At 36.8% G+C, this 23,040-nt stretch overlaps 2 protein-coding genes across 9 annotated transcripts; one reads left to right on the forward strand and one right to left on the reverse strand.

The window, feature by feature from the left end:
- Positions 1 to 7,381: 7,381 nt before the first annotated feature.
- Positions 7,382 to 8,708, reverse strand: LOC130471753 (uncharacterized). Its single transcript, XM_056842045.1, has 3 exons — positions 8,472 to 8,708; positions 8,178 to 8,374; positions 7,382 to 7,472 (listed from the first exon to the last, which is right to left on the reverse strand). The coding sequence occupies exons 1-3, from the start codon at positions 8,706 to 8,708 to the stop codon at positions 7,382 to 7,384; spliced, it is 525 nt and encodes a 174-aa protein (XP_056698023.1).
- Positions 8,709 to 11,505: 2,797 nt separating this feature from the next.
- On the forward strand, positions 11,506 to 17,248 carry LOC110783774 (protein PUTATIVE RECOMBINATION INITIATION DEFECT 1-like). 8 transcript variants are annotated; one of them, XM_056827359.1, is made up of 4 exons: positions 11,506 to 11,792; positions 12,287 to 12,382; positions 14,430 to 14,635; positions 16,943 to 17,248. In XM_056827359.1, the coding sequence occupies exons 2-4, from the start codon at positions 12,367 to 12,369 to the stop codon at positions 17,042 to 17,044; spliced, it is 324 nt and encodes a 107-aa protein (XP_056683337.1). In that variant the 5' UTR covers positions 11,506 to 11,792; positions 12,287 to 12,366; the 3' UTR covers positions 17,045 to 17,248. The 8 variants fall into 8 exon arrangements, 6 of the variants coding, with proteins under 6 accessions (XP_056683337.1, XP_056683336.1, XP_021843835.1 ...); XM_056827358.1 differs by having other exon boundaries at positions 11,506 to 11,788; XR_008919435.1 differs by having other exon boundaries at positions 11,507 to 11,792; positions 12,254 to 12,424; positions 14,373 to 14,635.
- The last annotated feature ends 5,792 nt before the right edge of the window (positions 17,249 to 23,040 follow it).

Below are 23,040 nucleotides of genomic sequence, written 5' to 3' on the forward strand. Positions count from 1 at the left end.
GTCACCCTAGACTTGCACGTACCTTGAATTCCTAATTACGGGGGCCACTTTGTGATTTAATCCACTAATTTAAAATCTTCTCCTATCATTAAAATAATAAAACTTAATTATTATCCATGTTCATTAAATTTTCAGCAACTTTATTAAATTTTAAAACGCTTGAATTAATTAGAAATTCATCGATAAAATAATAATTTCAATTAACCGCTTAAAACCCAAATTTGAATAATTTCATGCTTAAAACCATTAAAATTGACACTTTATGTCTCAAAAAAATATGCATATTATAATTGGTTACCATAATTAAGATTGTCATCTAATTATGCTAACCAATTCGCCATAAGGTTTAAGGCAAAATCCTAACCCTAAATCATTATTTAAAATCATTATAACCCATAAATATTGAAACTTTATTTCACAACCAAATCAGAAAATTACTATCCTTTACTCAAAAATAGTCCTCAACATTCTAATTATCAAAATCTTCAACTTTGGTGTTCGTATTCAATCCCAAGTACAATAAAAATCCATCAACAAAATAAAAATCCAAACTTTAAAATAGAGAAGGTTAGGAAGAAGAGCGATTATACCAAATTGGCCTAGAGCACGGTACGATTACTTAGTTGAGGTAATGGGGCGCAAAATGAAACAAAATGGTGATGCTTGGCGCATGAACACATCAGTGTGGCTGCTTGGTGGCTAGCGGACAGCAGCACACGAGAGAGAGAGAGGGATGAGCAGGGTGCGTGGCACGGGAATGCAGCCACACATCAGCACAGGCGAGCAGCGACCACCGCACAGAAGCAACAACACGCTAGCGAGCTAGGCGAGCTTTGGGCTGGCGCATGCAAGGAGAAAAGAGAGAGAAAAAGAAAGAGAAAGAGAGGAAAGAAAAAGAGAGAAACTTGGAGAGGAAGAAAATATACAGGAGAGAGAAATTGAGACTTTTAAGGATGTCGGAAAATGTGAGACCCTAAAGGGTATTTATTTGCTAGATCCCTTAAGAATTAGGTTTAAGAGAAGTTTCCTTGAAGCTTCCTTAACTTATGTTAGGCCTCCTTGATTGGGCTTTGGGTTAAGATTGAATATGCTCTTGAATCATTCACTTGAGTTTCTTACGAAAATTTGTTTAAGCTTTGGAATAATTCAAATTGTTTTAATTTCAAAATCCAAACTAATTCTCAAGTTGAAAACTAAAGCTATTTACCAGAATTACGCAGCGGAATAAATAAACTTCAAAGACAGTAAATAATAGTTAATGACCTCCATACAAGTTGGAACCATAACGGCCCAAACGAAAATACCGTAAAACAAAATCCATTACTAATCAAAACTTTATAGTTTAGGCTAATGAAAATAAATAGTGTTTAGATCGATGCAAGAGAAAATAAACTCGCTCAACCAGCCCCATGCAAGATAACTTTTCTTGCAAGTCATCTCTACAAACTTGCTTATCAAATTACTACTCCCCATCAATGCAAATGCAAATGATGGTTCGTCATAGGGTCTTTAAGGAAAATTCCATGACCAAACACAAAGCATGTAATCAGCGAAAGCTGAGTACAAACAAGCTAGAATGAAATCCTACATCTAACATGCTTCATTCCAACAATAAATTAAACCACATGCAAAATCCATGAATAAACAATTAATCATGACGACAAGACTCGACTCTTGACTCATAGATTAATTAGATTAAGCTTCGAACGGGCCTAAACAGAAATGTCCATTGGACAGGTGTTGGGAGTCCACCAAACACCAAAATAATATCAATAACCCGGTTGTCGGACCATCCCGACGGAATTCCAGCACATAAAAGAAATGAAACAACGTCTTGTATCATTAATAGGAGTAAAATCCCCCTGGCAAGGTACTCACCCCATTGTTCATACTCAAGGTATATACGTTCGAAGATTTTTGAAGCTTGTTCTGGTTGCACTTTACGTTTATTAATATTTTATTCACAAAGCCTACTCAAGTCCCAATCAAGCAAAGCATTTAATAAACGAACAACGAAGCAATACTCCTTTTAAGATCATCAGGACTTGTGATAAAACATTCAAGACTCAAGTGAAATTACTCCCATTTTCCCTTCTCAACATACCGTTTGAGATTCCACGACATGCCTGTTAACATGCGGGTTGTGCACTAGGCACGAATAGTCCTTAATTCAATTCACCTTGACTCATTCTACATATGCGGTGGCTAACGATAGTGTACCTTTCATATGTACTTAAAAACCATGTCTCGAAAGTCGACCCTACATATGCGGTGGCTTACATGAGCGTACCCTTCATATGTGGTAAATAACAATAGTGCAACTAGGCATAATATACTTGGCTCATAAGATGCTAGACATTACGTACAATAGCATAAACCATTCCTTGCATGCGAGTAAATCATACATGCATAACCATACTTGGACAACATGCTTGTTATTTAAATTCCACAAACATAACCAATCATAACATGCTTGTTCACTTTAATTCAACAAACATAATCCATATCCATAACATGCTTGCTCAAACGATCAAACATGAATCCATAAATATTCCAAATACATGAATAACAATATAACATCATCACATGAATTCTCATGGAAATAAAATGGTCACCCTAGACTTGCACGTACCTTGAATTCCTAATTACGGGGGCCACTTTGTGATTTAATCCACTAATTTAAAATCTTCTCCTATCATTAAAATAATAAAACTTAATTATTATCCATGTTCATTAAATTTTCAGCAACTTTATTAAATTTTAAAACGCTTGAATTAATTAGAAATTCATCGATAAAATAATAATTTCAATTAACCGCTTAAAACCCAAATTTGAATAATTTCATGCTTAAAACCATTAAAATTGACACTTTATGTCTCAAAAAAATATGCAAATTATAATTGGTTACCATAATTAAGATTGTCATCTAATTATGCTAACCAATTCGCCATAAGGTTTAAGGCAAAATCCTAACCCTAAATCATTATTTAAAATCATTATAACCCATAAATATTGAAACTTTATTTCACAACCAAATCAGAAAATTACTATCCTTTACTCAAAAATAGTCCTCTACATTCTAATTATCAAAATCCTCAACTTTGGTGTTCGTATTCAATCCCAAGTACAATCAAAATCCATCATCAAAATAAAAATCCAAACTTTAAAATAGAGAAGGTTAGGAAGAAGAGCGATTATACCAAATTGGCCTAGAGCACGGTACGATTACTTAGTTGAGGTAATGGGGCGCAAAATGAAACAAAATGGTGATGCTTGGCGCATGAACACATCAGTGTGGCTGCTTGGTGGCTAGCGGACAGAAGCACACGAAAGAGAGAGAGGGATGAGCAGGGTGCGTGGCACGGGAATGCAGCCACACATCAGCACAGGCGAGCAGCGGCCACCGCACAGAAGCAACAACACGCTAGCGAGCTAGGCGAGCTTTGGGCTGGCGCATGCAAGGAGAAAAGAGAGAGAAAAAGAAAGAGAAAGAGAGGAAAGAAAAAGAGAGAAACTTGGAGAGGAAGAAAATATATAGGAGAGAGAAATTGAGGCTTTCAAGGATGTCGGAAAATGTGAGACCCTAAAGGGTATTTATTTGCTAGATCCCTTAAGAATTAGGTTTAAGAGAAGTTTCCTTGAAGCTTCCTTAACTTATGTTAGGCCTCCTTGATTGGGCTTTGGGTTAAGATTGAATATGCTCTTGAATCATTCACTTGAGTTTCTTACGAAAATTTGTTTAAGCTTTGGAATAATTCAAATTGTTTTAATTTCAAAATCCAAACTAATTCTCAAGTTGAAAACTAAAGCTATTTACCAGAATTACGCAGCGGAATAAATAAACTTCAAAGACAGTAAATAATAGTTAATGACCTCCATACAAGTTGGAACCATAACGGCCCAAACGAAAATACCGTAAAACAAAATCCATTACTAATCAAAACTTTATAGTTTAGGCTAATGAAAATAAATAGAGTTTAGATCGATGCAAGAGAAAATAAACTCGCTCAACCAGCCCCATGCAAGATAACTTTTCTTGCAAGTCATCTCTACAAACTTGCTTATCAAATTACTACTCCCCATCAATGCAAATGCAAATGATGGTTCGTCATAGGGTCATTAAGGAAAATTCCATGACCAAACACAAAGCATGTAATCAGCGAAAGCTGAGTACAAACAATCTAGAATGAAATCCTACATCTAACATGCTTCATTCCAACAATAAATTAAACCACATGCAAAATCCATGAATAAACAATTAATCATGACGACAAGACTCGACTCTTGACTCATAGATTAATTAGATTAAGCTTCGAACGGGCCTAAACAGAAATGTCCATTGGACAGGTGTTGGGAGTCCACCAAACACCAAAATAATATCAATAACCCGGTTGTCGGACCATCCCGACGGAATTCCAGCACATAAAAGAAATGAAACAACGTCTTGTATCATTAATAGGAGTAAAATCCCCCTGGCAAGGTACTCACCCCATTGTTCATACTCAAGGTATATACGTTCGAAGATTTTTGAAGCTTGTTCTGGTTGCACTTTACGTTTATTAATATTTTATTCACAAAGCCTACTCAAGTCCCAATCAAGCAAAGCATTTAATAAACGAACAACGAAGCAATACTCCTTTTAAGATCATCAGGACTTGTGATAAAACATTCAAGACTCAAGTGAAATTACTCCCATTTTCCCTTCTCAACATACCGTTTGAGATTCCACGACATGCCTGTTAACATGCGGGTTGTGCACTAGGCACGAATAGTCCTTAATTCAATTCACCTTGACTCATTCTACATATGCGGTGGCTAACGATAGTGTACCTTTCATATGTACTTAAAAAACATGACTCGAAAGTCGACCCTACATATGCGGTGGCTTACATGAGCGTACCCTTCATATGTGGTAAATAACAATAGTGCAACTAGGCATAATATACTTGGCTCATAAGATGCTAGACATTACGTACAATAGCATAAACCATTCCTTGCATGCGAGTAAATCATACATGCATAACCATACTTGGACAACATGCTTGTTATTTAAATTCCACAAACATAACCAATCATAACATGCTTGTTCACTTTAATTCAACAAACATAATCCATATCCATAACATGCTTGCTCAAACGATCAAACATGAATCCATAAATATTCCAAATCCATGAATAACAATATAACATCATCACATGAATTCTCATGGAAATAAAATGGTCACCCTAGACTTGCACATACCTTGAATTCCTAATTACGGGGGCCACTTTGTGATTTAATCCACTAATTTAAAATCTTCTCCTATCATTAAAATAATAAAACTTAATTATTATCCATGTTCATTAAATTTTCAGCAACTTTATTAAATTTTAAAACGCTTGAATTAATTAGAAATTCATCGATAAAATAATAATTTCAATTAACCGCTTAAAACCCAAATTTGAATAATTTCATGCTTAAAACCATTAAAATTGACACTTTATGTCTCAAAAAAATATGCAAATTATAATTGGTTACCATAATTAAGATTGTCATCTAATTATGCTAACCAATTCGCCATAAGGTTTAAGGCAAAATCCTAACCCTAAATCATTATTTAAAATCATTATAACCCATAAATATTGAAACTTTATTTTACAACCAAATCAGAAAATTACTATCCTTTACTCAAAAATAGTCCTCAACATTCTAATTATCAAAATCCTCAACTTTGGTGTTCGTATTCAATCCCAAGTACAATCAAAATCCATCATCAAAATAAAAATCCAAACTTTAAAATAGAGAAGGTTAGGAAGAAGAGCGATTATACCAAATTGGCCTAGAGCACGGTACGATTACTTAGTTGAGGTAATGGGGCGCAAAATGAAACAAAATGGTGATGCTTGGCGCATGAACACATCAGTGTGGCTACTTGGTGGCTAGCGGACAGCAACACACGAGAGAGACAGAGGGATGAGCAGGGTGTGTGGCACGGGAATGCAGCCACACATCAGCACAGGCGAGCAGCGGCCACCGCACAGAAGCAACAACACGCTAGCGAGCTAGGCGAGCTTTGGGCTGGCGCATGCAAGGAGAAAAGAGAGAGAAAAAGAAAGAGAAAGAGAGGAAAGAAAAAGAGAGAAACTTGGAGAGGAAGAAAATATATAGGAGAGAGAAATTGAGGCTTTCAAGGATGTCGGAAAATGTGAGACCCTAAAGGGTATTTATTTGCTAGATCCCTTAAGAATTAGGTTTAAGAGAAGTTTCCTTGAAGCTTCCTTAACTTATGTTAGGCCTCCTTGATTGGGCTTTGGGTTAAGATTGAATATGCTCTTGAATCATTCACTTTAGTTTCTTACGAAAATTTGTTTAAGCTTTGGAATAATTCAAATTGTTTTAATTTCAAAACCCAAACTAATTCTCAAGTTGAAAATTAAATTCACTTTATAATTAATTAAAATAATAAATACTTTTAATTAATTAAACACATTTAAATAACTAACTTAAATGCGATTTAAGTTCCTAAAATCCCAAAATACTTTATAAATATAATAAAATATATTTATAATTACTTCAAAAGTACGAGATATTATAGTCTACCCTCTTTAAAAGAAGTTTCGTCACGAAACTTGGGTACGATAACTCAAACTTGAAGCTCAAAACTTTAGACTTTATTGCTTATCTAGCAAATTTTAAGTTGTTGTACTCTTTAAATGATTTAACATGATAAAGTTAGGGTGCAAATTAAATAGAAAGCACTAAATCAAGCATAAAATAAGGGAAAATAAGGTAAAAAGCGTGAAATTGTACTACGCTCTACCCCCCTTAAATGACACGAGTTACGACCCCATAAATCAACTAACCTCGGGAAAACGATCGGGATATTTCTTTCTCATTTTGTCCTCGGGTTCCCAGGTTGATTCTTATGATTCTTGATTAGACCATAACACTTTAACAATCTTAACATCCTTGGTTCGTGTAATACGAACTTTACTATCCAGGATTTAAATTGGTCTTTTCTTGAAAGATAAACTTTGGTCTAATTCGATGGTTTACGATTGCAACACATGCGACTTATCCATAACATACTTTCTCAATTGAGAGTTGTGGAACACATTATAAACTCTATGTAAGTCCATATGTAAGGCTAGTCTATAAGCTACCTTTCCTATCCGCTCTAGGATCTCATAAGGACCTATGTACTTTGGGCTTAAGTTTCCCTTCTTTCCAAATCTCATCACACCCTTCATTGGTGAAACTTTGAGTAACACCTTGTCACCCACTTGGAATTCTTCATCCCTACGTTTCAAGTCCGCAAAGCTCTTTTGTCGATCTTCCGTTGCTTGATTGTTGGATTGAATAGTTCAAATCTGGTTCATGGTGTCCTCTATCATTTGATGTCTAACACAACTGTCTAACTAATGTCACTTCAGCATATAGTGGACCTCTGCATTTCCTTCCATACAAGGCCTCAAATGGTGTCATTCCTATACTGGCATGATAGTTATTGTTATAGGAAAATTTAATCAAATCTAAGCTATCTTAACTTCCTTGGAAATCCTCAAGTGTTATAGGAACATCATACACACACGCACGAAGCATATCCTCAAGTGTCGGAATGGTTCTATCGGTTTGTCAATCTATGGCTAGATGGAATGTTGTACTCATTTTCAATGTTGTGCCAAATTTCTTCTGCCCACTTTTCCAGAAGTTTGAAAGAAACCTTGAATCCCTATCTGATACGATATCCTTAGGAACTCCATGTAGTCTCACAACATACTTAATGTAAGCCTTAACAAGTTTCTTAATTTTTCAAGTCTCCTTCATTGGTATAAACACCGTTGACTTGGTCAATCTATCTACCACAACCCAAAGGGTATCATTTCCACTTTTCGACTTGGGAAAACAAGTGAAAAAGTCCATTGAAATACAGTCCCACTTCCAACACAGAATTTATAATGGTTCAAACTTTCCTTGAGGTCTCCTATACTCTATCTTTACTTTCTAACAAGTCAAGCATCTAGCAACAAACTTAGCTACTTCATTTTTCATTCTTGGCCACCAATAGACCTTCTTCAGATCCTTATACAACTTGTCACCACTTGGGTGAACAGAATATAGTGTATTGTGACCTTCTCTCATAAGCTTTTCCTTTAATTCTTCACACTTTTGAGGCACACACCACCTTCCTTTGTACCTCAAACTTCCATCATCACGGATCTTAAAATCTATTTCTTTTCCTTGCGAAATATTTTCCTTGATTCCCTCCAACTTAACATCTCCGACTTTATTCTCCTTAATTTCATCAAATACTGATGGTTGAATAGTCAACGCATTCATCATTCCCTTCAGACATTCACCACTCACGGTCTCTAGATTCAATCGTTGCATATCCTGGCAGAACTCGTTAGCAACTACTAACACATTCACACTATGACTTGATTTCCTACTCAAGGCATCTGTAACTACATTAGTTTTTCCTTCGTGATACCAGATGTCTAGTCGGGTCCAAACGTCTTCTTTGACGCATATTCAAATCCTTCTGTGTGAAAATGTACTTCAAACCCGTGTGATCCGTGAATATCTTACACCTCACACCATCCAGGTAATGTCTCCAAATTTTCAATGCATACACTATGGCTGCTAGCTTTAAGTCATAGGTAGGGTAATTAGCTTCATACGGTTTCAACTGCCTTGATGCATACGCAATAACCTTTCCGTTATGCATCAAAACACACCTAAACCATTCTTTGATTCATCACTATACACATCATAAGTATCACTTCCATTTGGTAAGGTTAATATTGGCGCGGTTGTCAATCATGTCTTCAGAGCTTGGAATTCCCCTTCACACTATTCATTCCATTCAATCCTTGCTTTCTTTTTCATCAAAGTAGCCTTTGGCTTGGCTATTCTAGAGAAATCTCGCACAAAGCGCCTATAATTTCCATCTAAACCGAGAAAATTTCGAATATCAGTGACACTCTTAGGTGTAGGTCGTTCACTAACAACTTTAATCTTTACAGGGTCCAATGCATCTCCTTCATTTGACACAAAATGTCCTAAAAATGCAACTTTCTCTAACCGAAATTCACACTTCGAGAACTTGGCATACAATTGGTTGTCTCTGAGTGTATTCAATACAGACCTTAAATGTTCATCATGATCTTCTTCGTTCCTCGAATAACACTAAAATGTCATCTATGAACACCACTACAAACTTGTCCAAAAATGCATGGAATACACGGTTCATCAAGTCCATAAATATCGCAAGTGCATTGGTCAACCCAAAAGGCATAACTGTGAACTCATAGTGACCGTATCTAGTCCTAAATGCAGCCTTTGGTATATCGTTATCCGCGATTCTCAATTGATGATAACTCGAACCTAGATAGATTTTGGAGAAGATTCCTGCTCATTTCAGCTGGTCTAACAGGTAATCTATCCTAGCCAAAGTATATTTGCTCTTGATTTTGACTTTATTAAGCTCCTTGTAGTCCATACAGTGTCTCATGCTTCCATCTTTCTTCTTCACAAACAGAACTGGTGCTCCCCATAGAGATGCACTTGGTCTAATATAACCCTTTTATAGCAATTCCTCCAATTGGCCTTTCAACTCACTCATTTCTGCTGAAGCCATTCGATATAAAGCTTTCGAATAGGTGCAGTTCCAGGTACTAAATATATAGTAAATTCAATAGGTCGATTGGGAGGCATCCTCGAGACTTATTCCGGAAACACATCTAAAAATTCATTCACAACTGCAATTTCCTCATGTTTATCCTTAATTTCGTTATCGAGGTCTCTCACATTGCACAAGAAAACTGGGTTCCCTTTACTGACTAGCTTCACGAGTTCCATTGCCGTGATGATTCCTACGTTTCTAGGCTTACCAAAACGACGATAGGACACTACTTTACCCAAGCTAGATCTCAAATCAATCTTCTGCTTCTCCCGGTCAATCTTGGCTTTGAACAAGGCCAACCAATCCATTCCTAAGATTACATCCAATTCCCCTAATTCAAACTCAATCAGGTTAGACAAGAATATGGTATTGGCTATGGTTAAAGGCACATTTCTATGAATCTTGGTGCATTTCACTATGCTGCCAGTTGGTATAACTATGGGTACTTCAATTGTTTCAGGTTCGCTCAAACCTAATTTTCCCAAAGAATCGACTCAGATAAATGTATAAGTTGCACCAGAATTAAATAACACTTTAACTAGAATGGAGTTAATAGAAAACGTATCGGCTATAACCTCAAATGAAGTTTCTGCTTCTTGCCTAGAAATCACATTCAGTTTTCCTTGGACAATTTCTTTGTTGTTTCCACCTCCATCGGCATTTCCATTGTTGCCTCTATTCCCATTCTATTGTTGATTTCCCCCCAGGTTTTGCATTTTTCTGGTTATTGTTGATATTGTTATTTCCTTGGTAACCCCTCTGGTTCCCTCCATTGTTACCAACATATCCTCCATTCCTATTCTGGTTGTTCCGGTTGTTGTTTTGGTAATTGTTCTGGTTAGGCTTCCCATTCTTGGCATAACACTCATATTCTCTATGGCCTAACATATCACAAAACCTACAAATTACTAGATTACCATCACAATCCTTTCCAGGGTGGTTCATATTTCAACGCCTACATTCATAGCTTCTCACTCCGTTCCTTCCATATTGATTTCCATTACCCTTGTTGTTGCGGTTTCCACCGTTGTTTTCCTTGAACAAGAAATGGTTATTCCCCTTGCTCTTCTTAAATTTTTCCTTGTTTTATTGGTTACCTCCATGACCTTAGTTTCCAACATCCTTTCTCTTCTCACTAGTACTCTTCCTCAACTGTAGTCCATACAGATGAGCAGCTTTTCCATATGGGATATCTAGAGACACTAGTAGAAAAAACCCCTATTGCAGCTCCCTTGTTGCAGCTAAAGATGGCTATGGGCCGGGCCGGGCCGAAGCCCGAGCCGACCCGGCACGAAAAAGCCCGGCCCGGCACGAGCACGAAAAAAGCACGGTCCGGCACGGGCACGAAGTCGTGGGCCGTAGGCTGGGCCTGGCCTTGATTTTTGGAAAAAGCACGACAAGGCACGTTACGACTCGACCCGGCACGACAAAGCACGCTAAATTTAGTAAAATTAGCCTTAGGCACGACGGGCCGGCCCGGCACTGCACGAAAGCCCGTGGGCTTGGGCCGGGCCTGGGCCCTTTTTTTTAACTTTTCGGCAGGGCACGGCACGACACGAAACAACGTGGGCCTGGCGTGAGCCCGGCCCGGTTAGGCCCACGGCCCGTGGGCTCGACCTGAAGCCCGGCCCGGCCCGGCCCACCGCCATCTTTAGTTGTAGCGTACATGTATTAATACGCTTCAAAAACCAGTAGGTCAACGCGAGTCAATCCCTTTAAAGGATTCTTGCAGCGTACAAATAAATTACCCCCTGCAAAAGAGTTTTGTGCAGCGTACGTTGTACAAGCCCCCTACAATACCCCGTTACTTTAAAGAGTACATGGTAAAAGCCCCTGCAACAGCGTGTTATAAATTTTTTCGCTGCAACGTTTAATTCAGACCAAACATATCCTCTCAAAAATCTATACCAACTTCGAATTTCATAGCCCGCGCTCAGTACTCTCTTCTTCTCCCCTCTGTTTTCCCTGCGTCTCGCCCATTGCTGGTGGTTGTCGCCAGTCGCCGGTGGGTCTATTTACTCGCCTCCTCACCGGTGGTTCCCTGCTCGAAAAACCACCGCTGAAATTACTTCCTGCTCGAAAAACCACCGCTGAAATCAGGAAGTAAACCAATCCTCGCAGCGGCAAGTAACTATCTTCCCTATCCCCTCTTGATTTTCGTTTTTCAGAATTAGGGTTTGTTCAATTTATTTAATTTTTTTTTTTGTGTGGAAAGTTGTTCAATTCGTCAAAACATTGTATTGATTTCTTAGCTCTTGTAAACATCATATTGATATTAAAATTCAAGGAATTTGATACATTATGGTATACAATCAATGTCATTATCATGAGATAATGTAGAAAAGGAGAAGATAAATCGAAAAGGGTAAGTGAGAATTATGATTGAATAAAGTGGGTGGATGAGAACTTACAAGAACAGTAGTTGATCTAAGCTAGCAAAGAGAGAATCCATGTCTGCACACACAGTTTGTTGCAAAATTTAAAGTAACATGAACCTCATATCTTAACTTACAATTAACTAGTTTGTCTGTGCAGTTAATATGAACCCCATATCTTAACTTTCAATTTAAATTGTGAATTCTGTGCAGTTAAACCATCTTTTATCCTCCTCTTAAACACAGGATGATGGGCATGGTGGTGTTTGGGTTCATAGCAACAAACAAGCATTCCAAGATTGTGAACCATATGCTTTCCTTGAAGAATGGTTGGTAAAGAAGGTAGATGAATATTGGGATGCGTATTTTGATCCAGTACAGCTGGTATATTCTTTATTTTATACTTTTTTACATTTATGATTTTGCTCTGTTTGGCTACCTTAAGTCTCTGAGTAACAGTGGTACAACTACATTTTCTCTCCAAAACTGGCGAAGTCATGAGGAAACTCTGGACAGGGCTTGCTGGTGGGTGTTTAAAGCCTGAAGGTGGTAAGGTTGGAAACGAACGGTAGTATGAGTAGGAGAAAAACTAAAGCCATGTGTAGAAGTGGTAGTAACAGGTGGGCCACGAATGGCCTCAGAGCAATAACCACAATTTGACTTACCAGTGACCATCAATCTGATCTATTGAGGCTGGATGGGGTCGTGTTTTTTCCCTTTCAAATTGCTATGAACTTGTTATTGCATTATATACCTTTCATTGGTTGTTCATTGTCAGCTCTCATGGTTCATATTTTTATGAATGGGCTTTTTAAACTGGTTCTAATGGTTCATTACTAGAAGAATTCTTTCATAATCATTTCTTGTGTGCTGACAATCTCTTTTTGTTGGTTATGTAGAATTCATAAACTTTTTTGAACCATGTTTATTTGGTCCTCTTATTTTCAGCTTATGGCATTGCCTGATGGGGTGCGCGCTATGTGGTCACTTGGTCATATAGTAACGCAATATTACTCTATTGGTTATTGTGTTGGTTTAGCAATGTAAATGTGGCCAGATAAACTAGTTCATTGATCAATATGTATGATTTTTTTGTGTCTGGGGCTATGGGATACAGAAGCCGAATGCAGGTCACCTTTTCAAGTGCAATCACTGTGTGAATTCAATAACCTATTTATCGGGTTGCAATACTTGTTTACTGTTCATTTCATAGTAAAATCCTTTCCAGTCAATGTATAATATTCAGATCACCTTCAGCTGGCCAAGTCACTGAAGGTTATATATATATTGGGGAACTGGTGCTTGATAGCTCATAAAAGTTTAGGTCGTATACCTTGTTTTCTGAATAAAGACCTTCTATGTTTGTATTTGTGTCAGAAAAAGGGCACTACTCGATATAAACCTGATAACGAATGGGTGCAGTGTAGGAAGTGGAGATTGTTAACTGGTAGCTCCGGCAGCAAGAATTTTAAGGGTCTTTTAGGGAGGCGGGAGGGATTAGCCAGATGGCTAGCTTCTTGACATTTTCATTTTACTGTGTTTCATTAAAGTAGAAACTGGTGGGGGACATTAAACAAACCAAACATCAAAAATCGCCTTGAACACTGCACATTACACTAAAACATGTTGTCATCACTATGGGAACTAGGGAAAGAATTGTTCCAAAATCAGTGTTTCATGGATAGGAATTGCATATATTAAATTTCAGATGTATACTTTACTATACTTAATAATTTGATATCACCAAATATACGAAAGTTTGGCTCCAGGTATTAATATTTGAAGATGGATAAAAAATCTGATCTCGTACTTATAGAGGATTCAAATATATGCTAATGGGTGTAGTATAAGTGTATAACTCATTGCCTCAAAATCCTTTGTTATAATTGGCAGTTTGGACAATCTAGTTCTCTAAGATCTTGCCATATTTGGGAAGTCAGTCTTGTACATAGGTCCTAGTGTGTCCCTTTGAGTAATTATAGTATTTTGGTATAGATTAGATAGTTCAGCAGAACTTTCAAATAATCAAATGTTATTTTGTGGTATGGTTCAGCTCTTACTCTTCCCTCGGTGGCCAAAGACTCGAGTATTGGGATAATGATATTATGTTCTCTTATTAATTGCATTTTCCTCTTTTCGTTGTCCCCTTTTTGGTTTATTTCACAGGTTCTGTTACATTATGTTACATGTAAATCACTTTATATATCTCAGTTACGCTTTGAGTAATGTTTTTTTTCCAAATACCCACCATTTTAATTCACATTATAATGTAGTAATGGGAGGCTAATTTTTCAAGCTTCCTAGCTGTATACTTTATTTCTACTTTGTCCAGAGTACAAGGATCAAATTGTAAGCTCTTGCATTCAAGTTCTCGATCTCTTATCAACAGTTGAACACGCCTTCAGGCAGAGGCTTTCCCTTGGCATCTCTACTTTGGTCTCCGTTCTGCCTCGCGTAGCTGAAATACCTTTTCATCCTGTTCAATCCCAAATGTTAAAGCTCATATTGGTTGGCATCTCAAGTTCCCCTGGAGTAGTATCTACCAAACTTGTTGAAGCAATAAGTGGTTCCTTGAAGATAATGCTGGAGATATGGGTATGCTTCCTAAAACATTCATTACCATATGTTCCATGTTTATTTCTCTTCTGAAATCTTCTTCTGCTAGTTGAGCTACAAATCTGATATGTACTCGGCCATTTTTCCGAAAGTCTTGCATGTTTTAACTATACAAATCTGTAAAGATTCATGACTGCCGTTACCTTCTTCGTTATATACATTATACAAGTGTAGGAAACAAGCAGCCGCATGCTAATTATCTTGAAACACCCGATGATTGGTCTATGTTTAGTTCTATGCCTTTGTTAACCCACTTGAATTTTGGGCTTAAAGAGTTAACTGGGGATTTTCCTGGGTTCATATTTAGGATCAGGAACTTGACTTACCTTGATTTGTCAATTAATCATTTAACTGGGTTGATCCCAGCATCCCTTTTCAACAGTCTTCCAAATCTTCAATACCTTGATCTTAGTTCTAATTTGTTCAGGGGATCAGTATTAGACAACATTTCAGAGCTTTCAAGTCTAACTGAGTTTTTTTTTAGCATGAACCAATTTTCTGGAGTAATTCCTGATAATATCGGTTCGATTTCTGGACTCAAAGTTATTGAGTTGTTTAATAATTCTTTCTTTGGTAGCATTCCTTCTTCCATAGGCCAACTTAAGAGCCTCAAGACATTTGATGTTCATATGAACAGATTGAACTCGAGTATTCCTTATGAGCTTGGTTTATGTAGAAACCTTACTTTTTGTTGTTGGTGGGAATTCACTGACTAAGGAATTGCCATTGTCCTTTAGCAATCTTAGGAAAATGACAGATCTTGGTTTATTTGAAAACAATTTGTCTGGTGAAATCTTCGCACATTTCCTTACCAATTGGACTGAGTTGCTTTCCTTGCAATTCCAGAACATTAATTTCAGTGGGATTATTCCAACAGAAATGGAGCAACTGTCAAAACTTCAGATTCTTTATCTTTAAAATAACAGTTTCACTGGAACTATACCCTCTGATATAGGAAGACTATATGACCTGACACAGCTTGATCTTTCAACCAACCTACTTTCCGGATCTATTCCTTCGATTAATCCATGACAAGCCGTACAAATTAAGTTGCCATTCGAAGTCGTTATAGGTCATATTTAGGCTAAAATGAGGAATTTGCGCTCCCAACTTTGAATTAAAGAACCTAAGGACTCATTTTAAACTTATTACATGATTAATATTCTTATTTTTAAGTTTCTAAGACTTATTCTAATCTACTTATACACATTTAAGGATTTTTTTGTCGTTATAGGACATATTTAGGCTAAAATGACATTTTCGCTCCCAACTATGAACTAAAGAACCTAAGGAATCATTTTAAACTTACTAAATGTTTTATATTCTTATTTTTAACATTATAGGACTCATTCTAATCCATTTATGCACATTTAAGGCTCATTGTGTCGTTGTAGGTCATATTTAGGCTAAAATGACATTTTCGCTCCGAACTTTGAACTTAAGAACCTAAGGACTCATTTTAAACTTATTATATGATTAATATGCTTAGTTTTAAGTTTCTAAGACTTATTCTAATCTATTTATGCACATTTAATGCGAGTTTTATCGTTATAGGTCATATTTAGGCTAAAATGAGGCATTTTTGCTCCCAACTTTGAAATAAAGAACCTAAGGACTCATTTTACACTTATTACGTGTTTAATATGCATAATTTTAACTTTCTAAGACTCGTTCCAATCTATTCATGCACCTTTAAGGCTCATAGGGTCGTTATAGGTCATATTTAGGCTAAAATGACATTTTTGCTCCCAATTTTGAACTAAAGAACCTAAGGACTCATTTTAAACCTTTTACATGATTAATGTGCTTAGTTTTAACTTTCTAAGACATATTCCAATCTATTTATGCACATTTAAGGCTTGTTTGGTCATTATAGGACATATTTAGGCTAAAATGACATTTTCGCTCCCAACTATGAACTAAAGAACCTACGGACTCATTTTAAACCTTTTACATGATTAATATGCTTAGTTTTAACTTTCTAAGACTCATTTCAATCTATTTACGCACATTTAAGGCTCATTGGGTCGTTATAGGTCATATTTAGGCTAAAATGAGGCATTTTCGCTCCCAACTTTGAACTAAAGAACCTAATGACTCATTTAAACTTATTACATGTTTAATATTCATAACCTAATGCTAGATGAGGTAATTAATTAATTTTCCTTACTCTTGATTCGTATTCTAGACTATTAGGACCATTGTCATTAGTTGCTTGAATGTTAAACTGTGACATTTAATATGCATATAATCTAATGCTTAATTGAAAATTTTGTTTTTTTAAAGGTCTATACTCCGAGGAATGCGCCTTATGCTAGTGAGGAAATTGATTTGGTTTGTGAGCAATGGGATAAGTTTTTTACCAACAAGTATTTATTATTGGCCTGAGCATGCTTGATTGAGTTGGTTTAGATGTTATAGCACAATCTTTTATATTAAAATGTATATGTACATTGAAATTGGAACATATATTTAAATGTAGTACGTGCACTTTGGTTTTGGGATATATATATATATATATATATATATATATATATATATGTATACAAAACCCCAATTATTGTTTTTATATTTGTTCTACAGGTTGCGATATTCTATTATTGTTGTTGACAGGTTCCTATATTCGGTGCAAGGCACGTATAGATAAATGAAACTAATATTTGTGCTCTGTTGCAGGGGACATATATATATGTACGATGCAACAAGTGTGTGAAATTAGGCAAAATTCAAGACCTGTTACAACGTAAAAATGGTGTACGCTGCAACAGGGTAGGTCTATTGCAGCGTACAAATTGTTGTTCGCTGTAACAAACCTACCCTGTTGCAGCGTACACCAATTTTTACGCTACAACATGTCTTGAATTTTTCCTATTTTTACACACTTGTTGCAGCGTACATATATATGTACGCTGAAAAAAAGCACTTGTTCGCTGCAATAAGTCTTGTCTTGTTGCAGGCCCCTCAGTTGCAGCATACGATGTACGTTGCAACAAGGGTCTAAAAGCCCGTTGTAACAAGGGTTTTTTCTACTAGTGACTAGAAGTAAATGTTTCTCCATAAAGCAACAATTGTAAATCCATTGACAGTCCATTTTCGAACCTTTCAGCCCCAAGTTCCTCAGTCGCCACCACATCCCTTCCATCTTCAGCTCAATGAACTCTTGGGCCTTCTTCTTCTTCTTCAGGTACGGTGGGTAAAACTTGTTCCCTAAAGAAACTTTGAATGATTTCCATCCAAATCCAGGTGTAGCTCTCAAAGAATTCTCACACCTTTGCCACCATAAATCAGCTTACCCTCTAAGGTAATATACAACACTATTAACCCTAAGGTTTTCAGGACAATTCACATCCACTATTATCTTATCGAATTCTCTTAGCCAATTCTCCAATACACTTGGGTCGGACTCCCCTTGGTATAGTGGAGGATTACTCTGAGTTACCTTTTCGAAAATTTCCCCAGTCAGATCATGAATTGGGTTTTGCCTAGCCTGTGCTAGATTCTGAGCTATCTGAGTTAGTTGTCTAACCACATCAGCTATTCCCTGGTTAGCCATATCTTTTCTTCTCAATGAAATAAATGACTAACTTCAATGATTGGGTTCGACATAGAAATTACTAAGGTTATAGATCGAACAAGAAATTCACTTTATATGCAATAAAACATCAAACATATTGAACACAATGGAAAGAGTGGAGCCACCTACGACCCTTCTTCCGATTTGTTCGTATCACATAGTTAAGCTGTAAACATGTATACCGCGATTGTAGGGGTTTTTTTTCTTACAATTGTATATGTTGTATTTTTGAATCTCGAAATGCAAGTTAGGGGAGTTTGATGAACCCTGATTAGGACTCATCAAAGACCTAAAGTTTCCCGGGTTTATCGAAGAGAAAAACTCGTAGTTTTGACTTGGTTTTTCACAACCCAACCCGATCAAATGGAGCCAAAATATAGAGTTTTCCTAGTGACGTTAACCTGTTTTGAACATTTGAAATATCGAAACTCAATATATAAAAGTCTACGTAAAGACCCCTACGACTTTCAAATATTGAACTTTGACGGAGTCGCCACCAAACATATTAAGGTCCCATTTGGAAGGACCAAAGTTGACTCTTTTTTTGGAAAAGGCATTGAATCTTGAAACCGAATGTGTGAGATTAGGGTACGGGAACAAACCACTTATTTTGGTAGGATTTTAGAAATACATCCGAATACAAGACAAGGATTATTTTGAGAAAATCCTAATCATGGCACTAGGTTGGTTGAATCATACATTTTAGAAACATTGAAATTGCTACTTGTACGTGGTAACTTAGCTTTAAAGTTAATTTAATGAACCTAAGGCCGATTTGTCCAAAAATTATCTTCGTTAAGCGTGATGTAACCTTTTGTATTTTGTTGTATTTAGCATGTTGGGTGATGAATACAATAAACAAATAAAGCATCATCACAAGTGGAAAATGAATTATTTAAATGCGTACAACACCGTTTAGGTGCAAAACCACACCCCCTTGATAACTGCGAGTAAAGGGTGTGATATTGATATTACAATCATAGTAATAATAAGAGCAATAATAATAGCAATCACCACTTAAGAAAATTAAGAGGATAAAGGTGTGTTATTGAAATTGCAATATTGAAATAGCACTATTGTATTTGAAATCCGAACGCCAAGAAACTTCTTAATAATAACTGTGCCCGACACGGATTCAATTCTCTAGAAACCTTAACTCTAGATGAGTTTATCATCTTAAAGTGTAATTGATTTTTAACATTGAAATAAAACTTGAAATTGAACTTGAAATAGAACTTGAACTTGAAAAGGGAGGTTCTACATAAAAGATTAAGAGATTTCATGCTAGAAAATCTCATCTTTAACATAGTCCATGATTTGAAATGTTCTAGTTTAAAGAGAGTTTGCTCTCATTTAAACATCATTGAGCTTGAACATGCATTGAATTTTGTATTATGAACTTGAATGTTCATGTATTCTAGTTTAGAAAAGGGATTGCACTTTTCATAAACATCTTTGAACTTTTGAAAAGGTTTAGATTTTGTAAGATTGTATGATAATTGTTGTAAAGAGAAAATGTTTCAAGAGCGAATGTTCCTCATTTTACTAATCATTTTTTAAAACAAAGCTTGAAACTTGCATTTGAATATTGAAATGGTGCTTGGAAAATCATTTGAGAGAGATTTCAAGAATTAAATTCTCCCAAAGATTGCACCTTTGTATTGTTTTCCTAGTTTTTCATGAGTATGAACTCAAACACAAACATCATTGGAGTTTGGATCTTGGATTAAAAAGGTAGAAGATTAGAATAAATCATGGTAATTTAGAATAGGTTATGCCTCCGATTTTAACTCCCAATTGCTATTGATATTAGGAAAATTGTAGGATTTTTGAAGTTTTTGAAGATTGAATTGAATTTTGTATTGATTTTGTTGAGAGGAAATTTCAGGATTACGACCTTGTATTAAAAATTCCTCCTCTATTTTTTGGAGAAAATGAGGGTTTATATAGGGGATTAACCTGCTAAAAGCGAAACTTGGGTGCGCGTGGCGCCTGGGCTGCGCCAAGCGCTGATGACATGTGGTAGAAGCTGCCAAAATAAGGACGATGACACCGTCCTTCTTGTACCGCTGGTTTGACACCGTCCTTCTTGTACCGGTGGTTTCGTACTTTTGTATGATTTCGGAATGTAGAGATTTATTGGTGGTTAAGGAAAGAATTTGCGACAAAAAACCCACCTTTTGAATTCGGCATTTGTATTTGGACTCTGTTTAACTGGACGGGGCCGACATGCTCGGTTTTGTAGGTCGGCGTCCGTTTTTGGATTGCTTAATGGAATTTTGATTCGAAATGGCCTTGTAAAACCAATGAAGAGGTCCATTGGGTGAGATTATGTTTGCATTTTGAATTTGAAGTTTAGAATTTTAATTTTGTACCGTGTTTTAAAATGGAAACGGGCTCGGGAGTTGGACTTTGGATATTGGAATATATCTTAGCAATTGGGAGTTCAGCAAGGAGTTGCACCAACTACCTATCAAGGATAATGGTTTCGTCATCATCCCATTAGGGGAGACACGAATAAGGTGTCTACAGAAGCCCCCACTTTGACTGCGCGTTCGGTTAGGAAAGCAACAGTCAAAGTTTTCGAAATGGGACGGAGAATAGTCAAGATGTTCTGCAATCAAGACCATTCTTTGTACGTCGGTACCTTCACAAGACAAGAGTTAGAAAAAGGATAGGGTCTACCTCCGTGCGGCTTGACGACTCTGATCTTGGTATGGATTGTATTTCTTTTCCGCCTTTGACTTAGAACGGAGGATGACATCGAAAATTTTGAATCTTGAATTTTGAACTTTGAAATTTTGAATTTGAATCTTGAATTTTCGGTACCCGGAGTGAATCCGCTGGTATTTTGTACTCTCTTGAAACGTCGTTTGAGGCTTGATCCGCTGAGGAATGTATCCACTGGGGAAAAGAGTTTTTTACTAACTCTTGGAACTTAAATTTCTTTGACTTTCCTAGAGCTTGGTTCCGCTGGGAGTAGAAAGCTTGAATCCGCGTATTTTTTGGACTTTGTATGCTTGAGATATTTATCTGTCAGTGTTGATGGAACAAATGTATACCCGTATTTGTTGGAAAGGAGCCTGATTCGACGTTTGATGCATGGTGCTGAAAACCGTAGCAGCAAGGTACGCACAATGAGCACGGAGGACCGTGTTAAGATTCTGCATGCGCGGACCGTCAGGCCACGCGCTTAGCGCGCCATCAGCGCCCAGCGATGGGGCTGTGTATATATACCCCCCGGTGTGCTCTTGGTGCAGCACACTTCATTTCTTTCGCTTTTTTCTTTCAAAGTTTGATTGCTCTCTCCCTTTGATCTTGTTGTTTCTTGATTTCCTCTACACTTGTCCATGTAAGTATTTCAAGTTTTGCTTTTGAAATTACCTTAGGATTGCATGTAGGATAAATTTGTGTACTTGAAAGATTCATGAATTGTTGATGTTGCACTTGTATCTTGAAAATGTTGAAGTGTTGAAATGTTGATATGTAGATAGTAGTAGGCCTCTTGTACTTTATATGAAAAATTATTTGATAGCCATCTCAAACTTGAACCGTTGGAACTTTGTAGAATGTGAATTTGAACTTTTGTACTTGGAATGTTGTACTTAGAACTTGTAGATGATGACTCCACTAGGACCTTTATCGGTCTTGTATAATAATAGGCTTGGATAGCCTAGACGTTGGTGTAGAACTTGAATAACTTCTTAGACATGGATAGCCTAGTGTAGGGGTTTTTTTTGTATTTGCTCTTGTAGTGGTATTTTTTGTATTTCGTAAAGCTTGTATATTGGATTTTTTATGTAAGTGATGAGAGCTCGATGAGTCTTGTTTAAGACTCACCAAAGTCCCTAATTTGTTCAATTTGTCAAGTGTGTGATCAACTAGATTTTACTTGATCTTCTCAATCCCACCCCTAAAAGGGGAGCCAAATTCTAGGTTCACACAAGTGATGTAATTGAATTTTGAACATAGAAATCAAAGCTCAAAATATAGGAAAGTGCGCAAAATACCCCTACCGATTTCGAAATTTTGAAGCTTGACGGAGTCACCACCAAACATGTTAGGGGTCCCGTTTGGAAGGACCAAAGTTGACTCTTTTGGATAAGGCATTGAATCTTAAAACTGAACGGGTGATATTCGGGTACGGGAAGGACGTGCTTATTTTGGTAGGCTTTAGAAACACATTCAAACACAAGACAAGGATCGCTTTGAGAAATCCTAATCATGGCACTAGGTTGGTTGAATCATGCATTTTAGAACATTAAATTTGCTACTTGTACGTGGTCACTTTGCTTTAAAGTTGATTTAAGGAACCTAAGGCCGATTTGTCCAAAAATTATCTTTGTCAAGCGTGATGTAACTATTTGTATTTTGTTGTATTTAGCATGTTGGGTGTTGAAAGAAATAAACACGAAAAGCATTGTTGGAATTTAAAGATGGAAAAGTGCGCTCAAAACTTGCCTGCCAGGTTTTTTAAAACCGGCAAGTTTCTCAAAACCTGCCTCCTAGATTTTCCGAAACCGGCAGGTTTCGAGCGGAAGTTGAAAAACGGACTTAAAAGGCATTTCTTGAAGTGCACCGAAAACCGGCCGGTTTTGGAAGACCGGCAGGTTTTGAGATCAGTTTTTTGTGTTGTCCGGTTTTGGACAATTATCATTCTGATTATGGTGATTAAGTTGGTCCATTATTCCTCTTGATTATGGGGGTTATAAACCCTTCATTATCATGGGTTTAATTGGTGGTTCAATGTCATTAGATTCCTTTGAGTCCTTTGATTTCTTTGGTTGTTTTATCTCCTCCACTAATCCTA

This window comes from Spinacia oleracea, chromosome 4, assembly GCF_020520425.1.
Source record: "Spinacia oleracea cultivar Varoflay chromosome 4, BTI_SOV_V1, whole genome shotgun sequence".
Lineage (NCBI taxonomy): Eukaryota > Viridiplantae > Streptophyta > Magnoliopsida > Caryophyllales > Amaranthaceae > Spinacia > Spinacia oleracea.

Excerpts from the sequence above, each read along its gene's own strand:
- LOC130471753 (XM_056842045.1), bottom strand. The coding sequence starts at position 8,708 with ATGCATAACGGAAAGGTTATTGCGTATGCATCAAGGCAGTTGAAACCG. Across the intron at positions 8,375-8,471 it reads TGGACCCGACTAGACATCTG|GATATGCAACGATTGAATCT; the intron begins GTATCACGAAGG and ends GAGTTCTGCCAG. Across the intron at positions 7,473-8,177 it reads CGTGATGATGGAAGTTTGAG|TATAGGAATGACACCATTTG; the intron begins GTACAAAGGAAG and ends CTATCATGCCAG.
- LOC110783774 (XM_021988143.2), top strand. Across the intron at positions 14,636-16,942 it reads AGATAATGCTGGAGATATGG|GTCTATACTCCGAGGAATGC; the intron begins GTATGCTTCCTA and ends GTTTTTTTAAAG.